General features: G+C 46.8%; 1 protein-coding gene across 4 annotated transcripts in view; it reads left to right on the top strand.

Moving 5' to 3' along the window:
• The window catches only part of Ryr1 (ryanodine receptor 1), a 113,578-nt gene that overhangs the window by 78,235 nt on the left and 20,873 nt on the right, over positions 1-14,470 (top strand). For 2 of the 4 annotated variants that reach the window (XM_076839060.2, XM_076839059.2), the window contains 7 exons: positions 408-425; positions 1,507-1,587; positions 5,566-5,654; positions 5,748-5,876; positions 5,960-6,064; positions 8,171-8,252; positions 9,452-9,639. In XM_076839060.2, the coding sequence (XP_076695175.1) occupies positions 408-425; positions 1,507-1,587; positions 5,566-5,654; positions 5,748-5,876; positions 5,960-6,064; positions 8,171-8,252; positions 9,452-9,639 (692 nt within the window). The remainder of the gene's footprint in view (positions 1-407; positions 426-1,506; positions 1,588-5,565; positions 5,655-5,747; positions 5,877-5,959; positions 6,065-8,170; positions 8,253-9,451; positions 9,640-14,470) is intronic. The other 2 variants (XM_077105867.1, XM_077105866.1) reach the window with 1 other exon arrangement.

Here is a 14,470-nt window from a genome sequence, read left to right as displayed (position 1 = left end):
TGTTCTCACCCATCACCACACGGCCCCGCCCTCTTCGTGCCCCAGTCTCCTGCCCTGGTTGCTGTTCTCTCATTAATGTCCCTAATCCGGGTTAATGGAGTCTCCTCTTTGCTGTGTTTTGACGTGTCTAACTTTCTCCCTGACCTCGCCTCCTGCCTCTCCATCTCCACCTGTCCTCCCCCGTCCCTCCCTCCCCCCTCCCCCTCCCTTGGCTTTCACCCTCATTTCCTACTCTTGTTCTTGCTAATCTGCTTCCTTCTGTCTTCTGGCTCCTTCTCTCTGTGGACTGTTTTTCTGTGTGTCCCTGTCCTTGTCCTTGACCGTGTCCCTGTTTTGCTGTCCGTCTCCGTCTTTCTTTTTTCCCTCTTTTCTCCTGCTTCCTCCTCCCATCCTGTTGGCTGCCCCAGTCATCAATCGCCAGAACGGTAATTCCCCCGCCCGCCCGCGCCTTGCTGTGCCGCTGCCCTTCCCTTCTAACCCCACCTGCCCACCCCCCCACCTGGGGACTGAGGATCTGGGGCATAGGGAGTGGTGGGGGTACCATGGCCGAGGAAAGTCTTGAGATAAGGAGCTCGGAGACCAAGATTCAGGGCCCCGATGAGTCCCCAACGAAACATGGCATGGGGGACATGGGGGATACGCCTCTTTATCTTCCCTAAGCCTGTTTCTCCATATGTAAAGTAGAAGCCAGAAAAGACAGCAAAGGTCTTTTTCTAGCTGGACATTGTCGGACTTCCAGACCCAGATTCGCAGTCCCGGTGTGGGGCGACCCCCCACTCCCACCTTCTCTGCTCTCTGCGCCCCGACCCCAGCTTGGTGGGTCAGCAAATCTCCCATCCACCAACCTCACCGGCTGCCCCCAGCATCCACTCTGATTGGTTTGCGCCTGCCTCCCCCGCGCCTGCGCCGGTTGACCCATTCACGGTCCAGCTCCTCCCTTGCAGCCCACCAGGATTGGCTTCTCTCAGATGCCCATTCCGATTGGCCCATGTTTACACACCCACCCTGGATTGGTACTTTTGAGGCATCTGGGCCAATCAGCTGGCTTTCAATCCCTATCTCTTATCCCAGCCCAGTCCTCCCCTGCTCAGAGCTTTTGTGGGAAAGTGACCCCAACCCCCATAATCCATTAACCCCAGCAATCTGGAAGGGGACAGAGGGTAATAACTGTTGCCTGAATGTCTATGGAGTCAGCAGACACTCCCAGGTGTCACTCAAGTAGTGACATCAGAGGGATCCTGATGCTATAGAAAGACACTTGAGACCCCAGCTTCATGACCCAGGGTCCCTCCAGTCTCCATTTGCGATGTCGTGGACTCGAGGTCAAAACCCTTGGTGTCATGGATGCCTACAACCCTTATAGTGTCTTTGAAGTAGTGGCCGCTCCTCCCAGCACCCCCGTGCTTTGCGCATGTGTGTGCAGTGTGCGTGGGTCATGTGCATGGATGTGCTGTGTGCTGGCTTCACCTGACCCCTTTTGGGTCCTGCCCTGTCCCTTCCACTCAGGAGAGAAGGTCATGGCTGATGATGAATTCACACAAGACCTGTTCCGGTTCCTGCAGCTGCTCTGCGAGGGACACAACAATGGTGAGGACATGGGGGGGGGGCGCAGAGGAAGCTGCATTTGGGGGTCTTCTGGAATGGTTGCCTGAGTTAATTTCCAGCTCCCCTTTCCCCTTCTCAATGATGGCCTCACCAGCCATTCAGACCTCATCTAATCTCAGTCTGCCTACCTTCCAAAATCCCCCTGGAAGTCCTGAAATTTAGCCTCTTGACTTCATTTTCATTTCCCCCCAGCACTCTGAGTCCCCAAATGTAATCTGCCAAAATCCAATTTGGCCCCAAATCAATTTGCCCAAATGGGCAGTTAGTCACACTCGTTTTCCCATAGGCATTTGGTAGTGCCTGGAAGGTTCAGCCTGGGGCGGATTTCCATACTTTGGGTCTGTAGGAGAAAAAAAGTTGCCTGTATTTTCAAATGAACTGATTAATTGATTCATTTATTTTGCATCTAAAATGCACTGCCAGGAAGAAGGTCTGCAGATCCTTTCCTAACATAAGCAAGGGTTTCCATGAGTTTTGATCTGGTTCAGTCAATTTAACAAGATCAAGGATGCCATAGTGAGTTAATTAAACACACTGCTAATGGGAACATGTAACCCCATGTGGCACACAAAGTTCGCAGCATTAAAGGAACAGTCAAAATTCTGTACAACAGACATTCTACCCAAGGCCATTTCCTATAACAAACATGTGCAATCTCAAGATTGTGGTTACAATGCTTAGCAGGTGCTTATGAAACCACAGACTACCTGGAAATTAACTTTCAATGCAAAAATTGGAGTGATTAGAAGTCTAACTTCCAGCTGGTGCAGTGGTGCCTGCTTATAATCTATCTCAGTGACTCAGGTGGCTGAAGCAATAGGATCCCATTCAAGATCAGCCTGGACAATTTAACAAGACCCTGTCTCAAAATAAAAAGGGCTGTATCTGTAGCTCAGTGGCAGAGTGCCCTAGAGTCCCAAGATATTTCCTTTATCCTTTTCAATAAAGGATAAGACACAATCCATTGTTCCACATTCTCAAAAGCTCACGGATCCAAATTTTTCAAGGTTTAAAAAAAATCTTTGTGCCATGTGACTAAGATTTTCATTCTTTAATTTTAAGTATTTATTAATTTTTGGTTCCAGGGATTGAACCCAGGGGCCCTTAACCACAGAGCCACATCCCCAACCCTTTTTTATATTTTATTTGGAGACAGGGTCTTGCTGAGTTGTTTAGGCCCTGCTTAGGGCCCCACTAAGTTGCTGAGGCTGGCTTTGAACTAGCAATCCTCCTGCCTCAGCCTCCCAAACTGCTGGGATTACAGGCGTGTACCACGGTGCCTGGCTCATTTTTTAATTTTTATTTTAATTAATTAATTAATTAATTAATTAATTTTTAGTACCAGGGATTGAACTCAAGGGCACTCGCCCACTAAGCCACATCCCCAGCCCTATTTTGTATTTTAGTTAGAGACAGGGTCTCACTGAGTTGCTTAGCACCTCCCTTTTTGCTGAGGCTGGCTTTGAATTCGAAATCCTCCTGCCTCAGCCTCTCAGGCCCCTGGGATTACAGCCATATGCCACTGTACTGGCTCATTCTTTAATTTTTAATGAAAGTGGAATCAGCCTTTGAGTGTAAAATGAATTTTATCCCTGTGCTGTGACTATTTGAAAGTGAGAATGTTCTTACAGGTGGGATTTCTATCTCCCAATAAATTTGCAATCCAGTCTTCTGCCTAAATTCATAAATTTACTAACCAGCTCGATCAAATACATATTTGAAATATCTTCCAATTCTCAGACACCTTGCATATCTTGAGTATTCACTATGTCCCTTCTTTTTTTATACCTTTTCTATGACAGTGTTCTCTGTTGGATGAATTCTTTAGAGCAGCATAGATCTAACAATTTAGGCATATAGTCCAATTCAAATGAGCATGAATCCATATAGCCATTTAAAATAACACAAAGGACTTAGAAAACAGAGTTGATGGGGAAGGCTGTGCTTTTGGGTTTTTTTATTTTAAAAAAATCTTGAATATTTGAGTATGCTTTTCCTCTATAACATGAAGCCAGACAAAGTGGGCATTTTGGTGAGCCAACCTGATGGAGGGATTAAGAATCGTCCCCAAGGAGATCAGGTAGAAAGAACAACTTAGTGGGGGAGGGGACTCTCAAGGGCTGTGAAAGCCATCCTTACAAGGTGACATTGCTACAGACATCGAAAGGACTCGACTGAAGCCCACTTTTGTTGCCTGGACAATTCAATGAATTGGTCATTTGGCAAATGGGTCCACAGAGGTGGTTTTCATACTAACCTAGAGTCCTTGTGAAAATACAGACTTCTGGCTGTGTGCAGTGGTGCACACCTGTAATCCTAGCAGCTCAGGAAGCTGAGGCAGGAGGATCTCGAGTTCAAAGCCAGCCTCAGCAAAAAGCAAGACACTAAGCAACTCACTGAGACTCTGTCTCTAAATTAAAAAAAAAATAGGGCTGTGGATGTGGCTCAGAGGCTGAGTAACCCTGAGTTCAATTCCTGGTACTCAACCCAAAGAAGGGGTTGGGGTGTGGCTCAGTGGTTAAGCACCCCTGGATTTAGTCATTCACGGTACCAAAAAAAAAAAAATAGCAACTTTATGCAATAGAACAATGTTTTTCAAATAGTGACATCAGCTCACTTGAAATTCTGAATCAGTTTAATGCAGAAGTGTCCCCTCCTGGTAGCCCATTGGCATTCCTGTGTAGCTTTAAGACACTGAAAGCCGAGGTTGAGAGGTTGGGAACTACAGATTTAGTGGGCTGTGGTCGGAATTCTTTTGTAGTTCATTCGAACAGTACAGAAGAGAAAAAATGCCAGAGGATTGGCATACAAAAAGGATATATAAAACTTTGTTTCAAGTATACGCAGATATAATTTCAGATTGAATAGGGGCACTGGGTCTCAATGTAAAGTGGCTTTCCTGCTGTAGATTGCAGTTAGGAAACACTGAGAAATTACTGCATAAGAATATAAACTTCACAAGGGCTGAGACTGTTTTCTCATCGGTTCTACATCCAGAGTCTGGAACAGTGCCTGGCATAAGGTGACCACTCAAAAAATTTGTTGTGTCAAAGAATAAGTGACACTCTTCACTTCCTGTTAGCAAATAGAATATATTGAATATTGCTGGGAGGTAGCTCAGTGGTAGAGGGCTTGCCCAGCATGTGTGAGTTCCTGGGTTTGATCTCCAGTACACCCCCCACACACATGTATATGTGATCCTCATCTCCTTGATGCCAATCCTTATCTCCCCTGGCCTTTAAAAGGAGACACTCAATAAATATTTGCTGAATAAATAAATGAATGACCACTCTTGCATCTTCCCCACAGATAGTAAGCACTCAAAAAATTTATTTTCACTACACATACTAGGTGCTCAATAAAAAATTTGTTAAGGAAAAAAAACAAATGAATAAATGATTGATCCTCCACAATATCTGGTATATAGTAGGCCCTCAGTAGTAATTTTAGATAAATAATCTTCCATCTTTCTCTGACACATAATAGGTACTTGATATATAGCTATTAAATAAATTAATGAAGTTTCTCACTCTTGAGTTAACTCACACTTTCTTTCTCTTCTAGTGCATAATTCTTGCTTTTCTAAAAAAATCTCTGCTGTGCCTCAAAACAATTCATTACTTCCCGGGCACAAGCCACACATCTGTAAACCCAGCAATTTGGGAGGCTGAGGCAAAGGGATTACTAGCTTCAGCAATTTATCGAGGCCCAAAGCAACTTTGTGAAACCCTGTCCTGAAAAATTTAAAAAGGCAAGAGATGTAGCTCAGTAGTGAAGTGCCCCTGTGTTCAATCCTCACTACAAAAGTTAAAAATTAACTAATAAATTAGTTTATATTAGTTAACCTCCTGGCATACCATAGGCACTCAAATATTTATTGCACAACGAACAAATGATTCCCTGTCCACCTCCCCTAACACATTAGGTGCTCAATGAATGAATGCCTTTTCATCTCCTTAGATTTCCAAAACTACCTAAGGACACAGACAGGGAACACGAACACTATTAACATCATCATCTGCACAGTGGACTACCTCCTGCGGCTGCAGGTGAGGATGAGACCTCCCAGGTGGGACCTGCCGCAGGGCCGCTGTGGGACCATGACTGACCCCAGCACCTCTCACACCCTGCCCACCCCACAGGAGTCCATCAGTGACTTCTACTGGTACTACTCGGGCAAGGATGTCATTGAGGAGCAGGGCAAGAGAAACTTCTCCAAGGCCATGTCGGTGGCAAAACAGGTGTTCAACAGCCTCACTGAGTACATACAGGTAGGGCCAGCACGCGGGGATGGGAGGAGGGGGCAGCCCTGCATCTAGTGCCCTGCCTGGGCTCACGCAGCCCCCTGCCCCAGGGCCCCTGCACCGGGAACCAGCAGAGCCTGGCGCACAGCCGCCTCTGGGACGCAGTGGTGGGATTCCTGCACGTGTTCGCCCACATGATGATGAAGCTCGCTCAGGTTCGAGCCCCTCTGATCTTCCTCGGCCTGCATCCGGGCATCCTCCGACTGGTCCCTTTCCAAGACCTGCCGCCTGGGTCAATTTCTCTCTCCAACGCTCCCGGCATGTTCCAGACTGGTTTCCGCCCCCTGGCCCGATCCATCTTCCTCCCAGATTGCCTCCCGCATGAGCCCGCCCCCTCCCTGCGCCCACCAATCCGCCAGTTTCCCACCCGCACTTCCATTGGTTGATCGTGCTGGGCTCCACCCCTTCTGGTCTCAGCTCCTCTATGATTGGCCGATGTTCTTTTCTCTCTGAGAAGAGCCCTGGGGTGGGTGGGGTGCGCCGCTAGAGCAGAGCGGTGAAGAGCGTTGCTCCCTTTGTCCTGCCTGCGGCAGATGACGCCTGTGCCCGGCCTCGGTGATGTAAGGTCCCAACCCCAGAACCCTCGCGCGTTCCCGTCTTCCCCACCCCCTTGTGCCTCGCAGCCTCGCTAGTGCCCTGCCAACGCTTCTCCTTTGCTCTGTTTCCGTTTGATAAGCATATTCGAGGCTGCCATAGAGAGTTGGGCGGAATCAGGACGCCTGACGTCAGGAAGGGCACTGTCCTCGACCTAGACATCATCCACATAGCGGTGTCTGCATTACAGTAGTTCCCAGCAGGTGGCAGTGAAGCATCCTGTATATTGCAGTTTCCCAGCAGGAAATGTCTTGACGGGAACCTTTTTCTAATTTACCCAAAGGTGCCACAGGGGCCGGCAGCAACCCTTTCCGCTGTCCTCTGACTTTGGGAAAGGAGGTCAACTAGGAGCGCAGTTCCTCAGTGTCAGGACGTTGCTGTCATCTTAAAATGCTGGAGGAAGTCCACCTCTAAATCCTGCAGCGTTAGTTCATTGGCCAAGGTCTAGGTCTAGGTCTAGGTTGGAAGGTATAGAAATCCAATGCCAAGTGGGGCTTAAAGTGGGAAAATGAATTTAGGAGTTTGCATCACAGATCTGGGCTTAGGCTGAGGTCAGCAGGAAAGTCTGTCTCCTCTTTGGCTTCATTCTCAGGTAGGCTCTTTGCACGGGCAGGAAAAATGGTGCCTCAGGATTCCCTTCCCCTAACATGTCCAGTGGGAAAGAGAGCATCTCTTTGCTTAGAGCACCAAAAAAAGACCTGAGGTTTCCATCTGATTGGACATTGAGTCATATGACCCATCCCTGAATCAAAGGGAAGAAAGTGCTGATTGGTCAGACCTAGTCTTATACCCACCCCTAGAATCCAGGATGAGAGTAGAATCTGGAGCCCCACCCAGTTGAGGAATTAAAAGGAGAGAGGGACTGGATCATGATCAGACCCAAACTGCAGGCACCCATTCATTTTAGGATTTTGAAGTCCTGGAGTGTCAGAACCTTAGAATCTGAATGCAGGGTTTTGGAACTATGGAAATATGTTAGGATCAGAATCAGCACCTTCTAGAATAGCGTGGAGGACGAAGGAGCTCCTCCCAGTCCTGTCCATTCTTTTAGGTGGAACCATATGACATTACCATTCTTTGTGTCCAAATGGTCACGTATTGGCAATTTCATGTGACTCAATCTAATGCGAATGCCAGGAGGTGGAAATTTGACTCTGTTGGCCCTACGCCAGGCTCTGTGGCAGGGAACACGGGGCACTACCATCTTCCCCTCAGAGAGCTTACCAGGAAGCACGGGGCTATCTCCCCAGCCTTCCTCCTGAACTCCGAGTCCCACCTTTCCCATCACACGTTATATTCCACACATGCATGTCAGCACCCTCCACAACCAGGCACCCCTTTCCAGATCTGGGCCTGTGTCTCCCTTTGTCCATCTGCTTCTGTCCAGAATGTCTGCTCCTTGTCTGCCAGCCCCACACCCGTCACATCATCTGCTGGGCCTGCTCCCTTCCCCCAAGTGCCAGTCCCACCCCCACAATCTTGTCTCTCTGCCCCCTCCCCTGCTTCCGAGGAACATGTCTGGACTCGGGTCCCCTCGGAGGTAAGAAGGGAGAAAAAAGGGGGTCTTAGGCCCCAATGGGTAAGTGAGGGGGGCAGAAGCAGCTGGTGGTGGGGGAAGTGTCTCTGCAGAGGCCCCCTCTCACCCGCCTGGGACATGGGATCTCTAGGACTCCAGCCAGATCGAGCTGCTGAAGGAGCTGCTGGACCTTCAGAAGGACATGGTGGTGATGTTGCTGTCATTGTTGGAAGGTAAATGCCAGAGGGTGGGTGTGGGGACAGTACAGAGGTTCAGACAAGGCTGAACCTGACCCTCGGAGACCGGGAGACTCCATCTCTCAGCCCTAGCTGACATGATGACATTAGTGTCAGGGTCAGTAAGCTGTCAGTAAGCAATAGCAAGCCCAGCACACACTTACTGAGCTTGTACTATAGGGGGGCCCTGAGTGTATTATACTAATTTATTGAGTCCCCAGAAAAATCTTAAAAAGTGTGTGGCCTATTATAAAAGTGGGTACTGTATTTATATATATAATATTTATTTGTCAAGTGTAACAACATATTGTATAATGTATTCATATTTATTTATTAACATCAGTTAGCTTTTGCTGTGTAACAGATATCCCCCAAACAAAACAACTTGAAACCATATATTTTTACTAATTAATAAAACAGTTTAAGAAACACACAAACATACATTCCTAGAGAATTTTAAATCATATGTGGCAAAATGTAAACAATCGATGAATCTGGAATATATGAAGGTCCCTTGTACTTACTATTCTTGCAACTTTTATGTAATTTAGAATTATGTTATAATGAAAAGCTATGAGAAAATGAATAGGAGGCACACTCCAGCCACTGCCTGTAGAGGAAGTGTGGGGTCCCAGTTTGCTGTAGTCTCCACCTCTCCCTGCTGTCTTCCCTGGGCCACCTTCCTCATCCGTGGACCGGGCTGACCTCTGTGGACCAGTGAAGCCTTTAGTTGTCTGGGCTGTGAGTCATTAGCTCTAGGTTCAAATCCTTCCCCACCCACTTACTGGCTATGTGGCCTGAGTGGGTGATTTTCTCTTGAGCCTCAGTTCTCTCATCTGTAAAACCAGAGAGGAGCACCCACTTCCCTACAAGGCTGTCATGAGATGGTGTAGTGCTAGGACATCACCTGCGCAGCCTCTGGCTCCCGCTGCCAGCCTGTGTCCCTCCCTTTTTATTGGTGATGTCTCCAGCTAGCGAGGGAGCTAGGCGGAGGTGAGATCAGCCATTGGCCAGTAGCGCTTATGGAGATCAGGAGGTGACCCTGGAGGGAGGTTTGGGAGCTGGCGGGGAAGCTTCCACCTGCATAGAGGCGGGGACCTCGGGAGCCTCTGGTGGCTTCTGAGCAGGAGAGAGACAAGCCCAGGGAATCCAGAAAGGGGTTCCGCCGAGCTGCACTGACCTGGGGCTGCCCACAGGGAACGTGGTGAACGGCATGATTGCCCGGCAGATGGTGGACATGCTGGTGGAGTCCTCGTCCAACGTGGAGATGATCCTCAAGTTCTTTGACATGTTCCTGAAGCTCAAGGACATCGTGGGCTCTGAGGCCTTCCAGGACTACGTCACCGATCCTCGCGGTCTCATCTCCAAGAAGGACTTCCAGAAGGTGGGTGCCAGGTAGCGGGGGGGCCCTGGGTCCAGCGGGGGTTGCCAGCTACCAGTCGGGGCTTCCTGGCTCCCTGCCTTGAGCAGGAGACCTCTCTGGAAGCCTCCGTTTCCTTACCTGAAAAATGGGGACAGAACAGGACTTGGGTTGTTTTGAGGATGAAATGCATCAACAGTAACGTAAATGAGAACCATTGTTACTGTTATCTTTCTTAATAGTTTTAACATTATCATAATTATGAACAGGGATCTGTTATTCAATCAACAGACATTTACTGGGTTTCTTTTCTGAGCCTAGCCCTGTCCTGTGGACCCAGCAACTACCAAGACAGACACAGCCCCTGCCTCCAGAGAATTAGAGTCTAATTGAGTAGGCCTTCATTCAATTTTCACATCCTGAAGAAACTTTTTACTTTGTCAAGGATCCAACCCAGAACTTGGAGTTGCATTTAGGGATCTCGTCTCTGCCCTGTTAAGCCGTCACTAACTAGGCCACTATGGGTCTGAAGAATGAAGTTGTTGGGAGGGGTGGAATGGAACCAGCTTCTTCGGGAGCTGGATCCTTCTCTGTCTGCCTCTCCCAGGCCAGCTACGCCATCTGACCTTTTTTTTTTGGTACCAGAGATTGAACCCATGATGCTTGATGCCTGAGCCACATCCCTGGTCCTTTTTATATTTTATTTAGAGACTGGATCTCACTGAGTTGCTTAGGGCCTCGCTAAATTGCTGAGGCTGGCTTTGAACCCACAATCTTCCAGCCTTAGCCTCCCACATTGCCAGGATTACAGGCGTTCACCACTATGCCTGGCTTCTCTGCCATCTGTCCTAATGCACCCGGGCAAGTCACTGTCTTCCGTGAGCCTCAGGTTTCTCCTCTGTAAAATGGGGAGTAGGTTGATCACAGAAACTACAGTGGAGGTAGCAGCCCCTGGGATACGATGCACACCCTAGAGACGGCGGCTGCTATGCTTACTGCCTGAATTTGTGGCGGGGGTTGCTGAGAATGAACCAGGGCCTTGAGCATGCTGAGCATGGTTCTGCCACTGAGCTGGCCCCCCAGCCCCCCAGATCTCTTCCATCCCCATCTTAATTGTGCATTTGGAAATAACTTCAGGTTTATAGATGAGTTGCACAAACATCATTTCTGCATACCCTCCACCAGGCTGCCTGAATGTTAATTTTTTACCAAATTTGCTCCATCACGATTTCCCTTTACCTCTAGATACTGCAGTGTGTATTTCCTGAGCTCAAGTTCATTCTCTTACATAACCACAGAACAATTATGCAAATCAGGCAACTCACAGTGATACCCTCAGATGGCATTCAGTTCTCTCATGGTGAAGAGATTTTTTTCTCTTTGTCAAGATCCAGCCCAGGAGCCTCCCCTGCTCCCCAGGGCAATGCCTGCTTCCCTAGCCTCTCCCCACACTCCTGGGAACCCGCCTTCCCAGCCCATCTCTCTAGCCTCGTAAATGTCACTGTGGTTCAGTGGTGGAGCACTTGCCTAGCGTGCAAGATACCGCGAGTCCCATCCTCATCACTACAGAAAGGAAAGAACCTCACGGACCCCGAGCACTTCACTGTCGTGAAAAGAGCTAATATTTATGATATTTTCGTTCCATGTCAGGTCCCGCGTGGAAATGAATCAGCTCATTTCATTCTCATCCCAGTCCCTGGTGGTCAGGGCCGCTTTGTCTTCCCATTTTACAGATGTGGAAACTGAGGTTTGGGGAAGTGATGTGACATGCCCAGGTCACCCAGCTAGGTGACAAAGCTGAGATTAGAACTTAGACAGCCCCATACTAGAGTACACTGGCCCAGATCCATCTTCTAATCTAGTCTAATAAACAGTCCAAGGGGCTGAGGCTATAGCTCAGTTGGTAGAGGGCTTGCCTCACATGCACAAGGCCCTGGGTTCAATCCCCAGCACCACAAAAATAAATAAATACATAAATAGCCCAGGGAGCCAGATGCAGAGTACACCTAGGATCTGGTCCCGTGGACTCAGGAGGCGGAGGCTGGCTGGTCACAAGTTTGAGGCCAGCTTCAGCAACTTAGCAAGATCCGGTCTCACAATTTAAAAATAAATAAAAAGGGCTGGGGATGTGATTCAAGAGACTGGCAGGAGGTTCTGGGAGAAGGAGGCTGCAAGAGAAAAAGAAAAATATCTGGAAAGAGGAAAAAGAGAACCCAAAAGCACTATGAGGGAGGTAAAGTGCGCATCATTCATTTTATTTATTCATTCGTTCGTTTGTTTTTGGTACCAGGGATTGAACCCGGGGTTTAACCACTGAGCCACATCCCCAGCCCTTTTTGTATTTTACTTAGAGACAGGGTCTCCCCGTGTTGCTTAGGGCCTTGCTAAGTTGCTGAGGCTGGCTTTGAACTCAAGATCCTCCTGCCTCAGCCTCCTGAGCCGCTGGGATGACAGGCGTGCGCCACCGTGCCTGGCTCACATCATTCATTTTAAATGGGTAAGGATCCCTCCAAGGTGTGGGGCCTCCCAGATCCGAGGTTTGGTGTCGTTTTATAGCTCAACATTCACAGAGTTCCAATGCAGAACTTGAGAAGTTGTTCTTGTGTCATCATTTTTGAATGATTTGTTCACCTGATTTTTTTTCAATGTACCCTTTCCCCCCTCCCCCTTCTATTAGTTTTGTATCCTACCATCATTTTTTCCACAAAAATACAAATACTCTTATTTTCCTCCTTCCTTTCATAATAGGGTACTATTTGCCAGTCTGTATTACTTAACAAAATATTCTGGAGATTGAAGAGCTTCCTCATTCTTTTTTTACAGGTGCTCAATTTTCTACTTTGTGTGTATATTATGGTTTATTTGCCTGTTCCCTGTCAAGGGACACTTGCTTTGTTCCTAGTGTTCACTAATACAACCCATGCGGCAGTCAGGGCTGCCATGGATGGTTTTGCAAGTTGTGCACTGCATAAGGGTGCAGTTTATAGCACAGACAGTGTACATTTGTCGATGTATTACTGCCAAGCTCCAGCAGGTGGAAGTGAGCATGCTAAGAAAGGCTCTATGAGCCACTAGCAGTGCCGGCTCTCAAGAACACACCATCTGTGCATGAGTAGTTTATATCAGAGGATAGATTTCCAAGAGGACTGCTGGGCTCGAGGGTAAAATAAATGGACTTGTCATCTGGACAGATCTTGCCATTCATGTTCCCCTCCTATTAGTGACATTGAGAGTGCCTATTTCCCCATGGCCTTGCCACCAGATTGCATTCTCAAATCTTTGGATTTTTGCCAATCTGATAGGTAAAAAATAGGGTCACAGTGCAATTTTAACTTGCATGTCTCCCTCCCATGAGGCGGCTGAGGCTCTTTGCGTGCTATTTCTTTTATCTTAATTGTTTCTGTGAATTGACCATATCTTGACTCATTTCTATTGAAACATTGGTATTTTTTTCCAGGGGCTCTTTATATACTGGAATGGTTAAAACTTTGTTAGTGGTAGGAGTTGTGTCTATTTTTCTTTATTCATCACTTGTCTTTTGACTTACTTTCTGGTGTTATTTTGGTGATGCAAAATACTTGGTTTTTATATGGAAAATATTTAATTTTACTTTGTATTTTTTTATTTTTTTATTTTTTGTTACTAGAGATTGAACCCAGAGACACTCTACTCCTAAGCCACATTCTTAGTCCTTTCTATTTATATTTTATTTGGGGACAGGGTCTCACTAAGTTACTTAAGACTTTGCTAGGTCGCTGAGGCTGGCCTTGAACTTGCAGTCAGTGCTCTTGCTTCATGCTCCCAAGTTGCTGAGATCACAGGTGTGCACCACTGCACCTGGCTTATATTTTAAACATTTTTTATTAATTTTTAACCAAATAGGTAATATTAGCCAAACAGGAATACATTCTTCTTTTAAAAGTTAAGAATTTATAGTCATGGTTACTGTCACCTTTGATCCTCATCTCCAGTCCTGATGTCATCCCACATCTCCAAAGGCTGCCATTGTTACACAGGGGTGAATATCCCCCGAGATATTTTTTTTTCTGCATTTCATTCATATGCAAATTTGCATCAAACATAGCAATGCTTTATAATTCACAAGTTCTTCCTGGTTGATCTGGTTCTTGACAGTTTACAAAACATGTCTCCACTGATGAAGGACTTTGCAGATTCCAAAACATCTTCTTTGGTTAAAAAGCCTTTTGGGGGGGTTGGGGCCTGGAGTCGTGGCTCAGTGGTAGAGCACTTGCCTAGCTTGCATGAGGTACTGGGTTCAATCCCTGGCACCACATACAAAGAAATAAAATAAAGGTATTGTGTTCAACTACAACTAAAAAAAAAAAATTTTTAAACAAAGGAAAAAAGACTTCATTTTAAGTAAAAGTATCTTCATTGAGATATAATGCACATGCCAGCAAACCCACCCATTTCAAATGTGCTTTCTGTGGCTTTTAGTGTATTTACAGAATCGTGCCATCACCACTATAATCTAATTTCAGAACATTTTTAAGCACCCAAAAAAGGGAACCCCATGCCCTTTATTTTATTTATTTATTTGCAGTGGTTGTGAGTACACCTTTAGCAGCAGTTGCTTTACTTAGCAGGGCTTTAGCCATCACTTCCTGTTACCTCTCCCCCAACCCCCCCCCCCAATCCATTCTTGGGCTTTGTCTCTCTGTAGATTTGCCTTTTCTGGACACTTTGTATCAATGATGTCCTACAGTGTGTCATCTTACAAGATTTTTTTTTTTTTAATTTGACAAACCACAATGGCATTAGCACTGCTAACCAAAGGCAAAATGATAAAAATGAAACAAAAAGTATCTGTAATTTTTTTTTAATACCAGGGATA

Source organism: Callospermophilus lateralis, chromosome 18 (assembly GCF_048772815.1).
Source record: "Callospermophilus lateralis isolate mCalLat2 chromosome 18, mCalLat2.hap1, whole genome shotgun sequence".
NCBI classification, from domain to species: domain Eukaryota; kingdom Metazoa; phylum Chordata; class Mammalia; order Rodentia; family Sciuridae; genus Callospermophilus; species Callospermophilus lateralis.
This window is presented reverse-complemented; position numbering and strand designations above follow the sequence as displayed.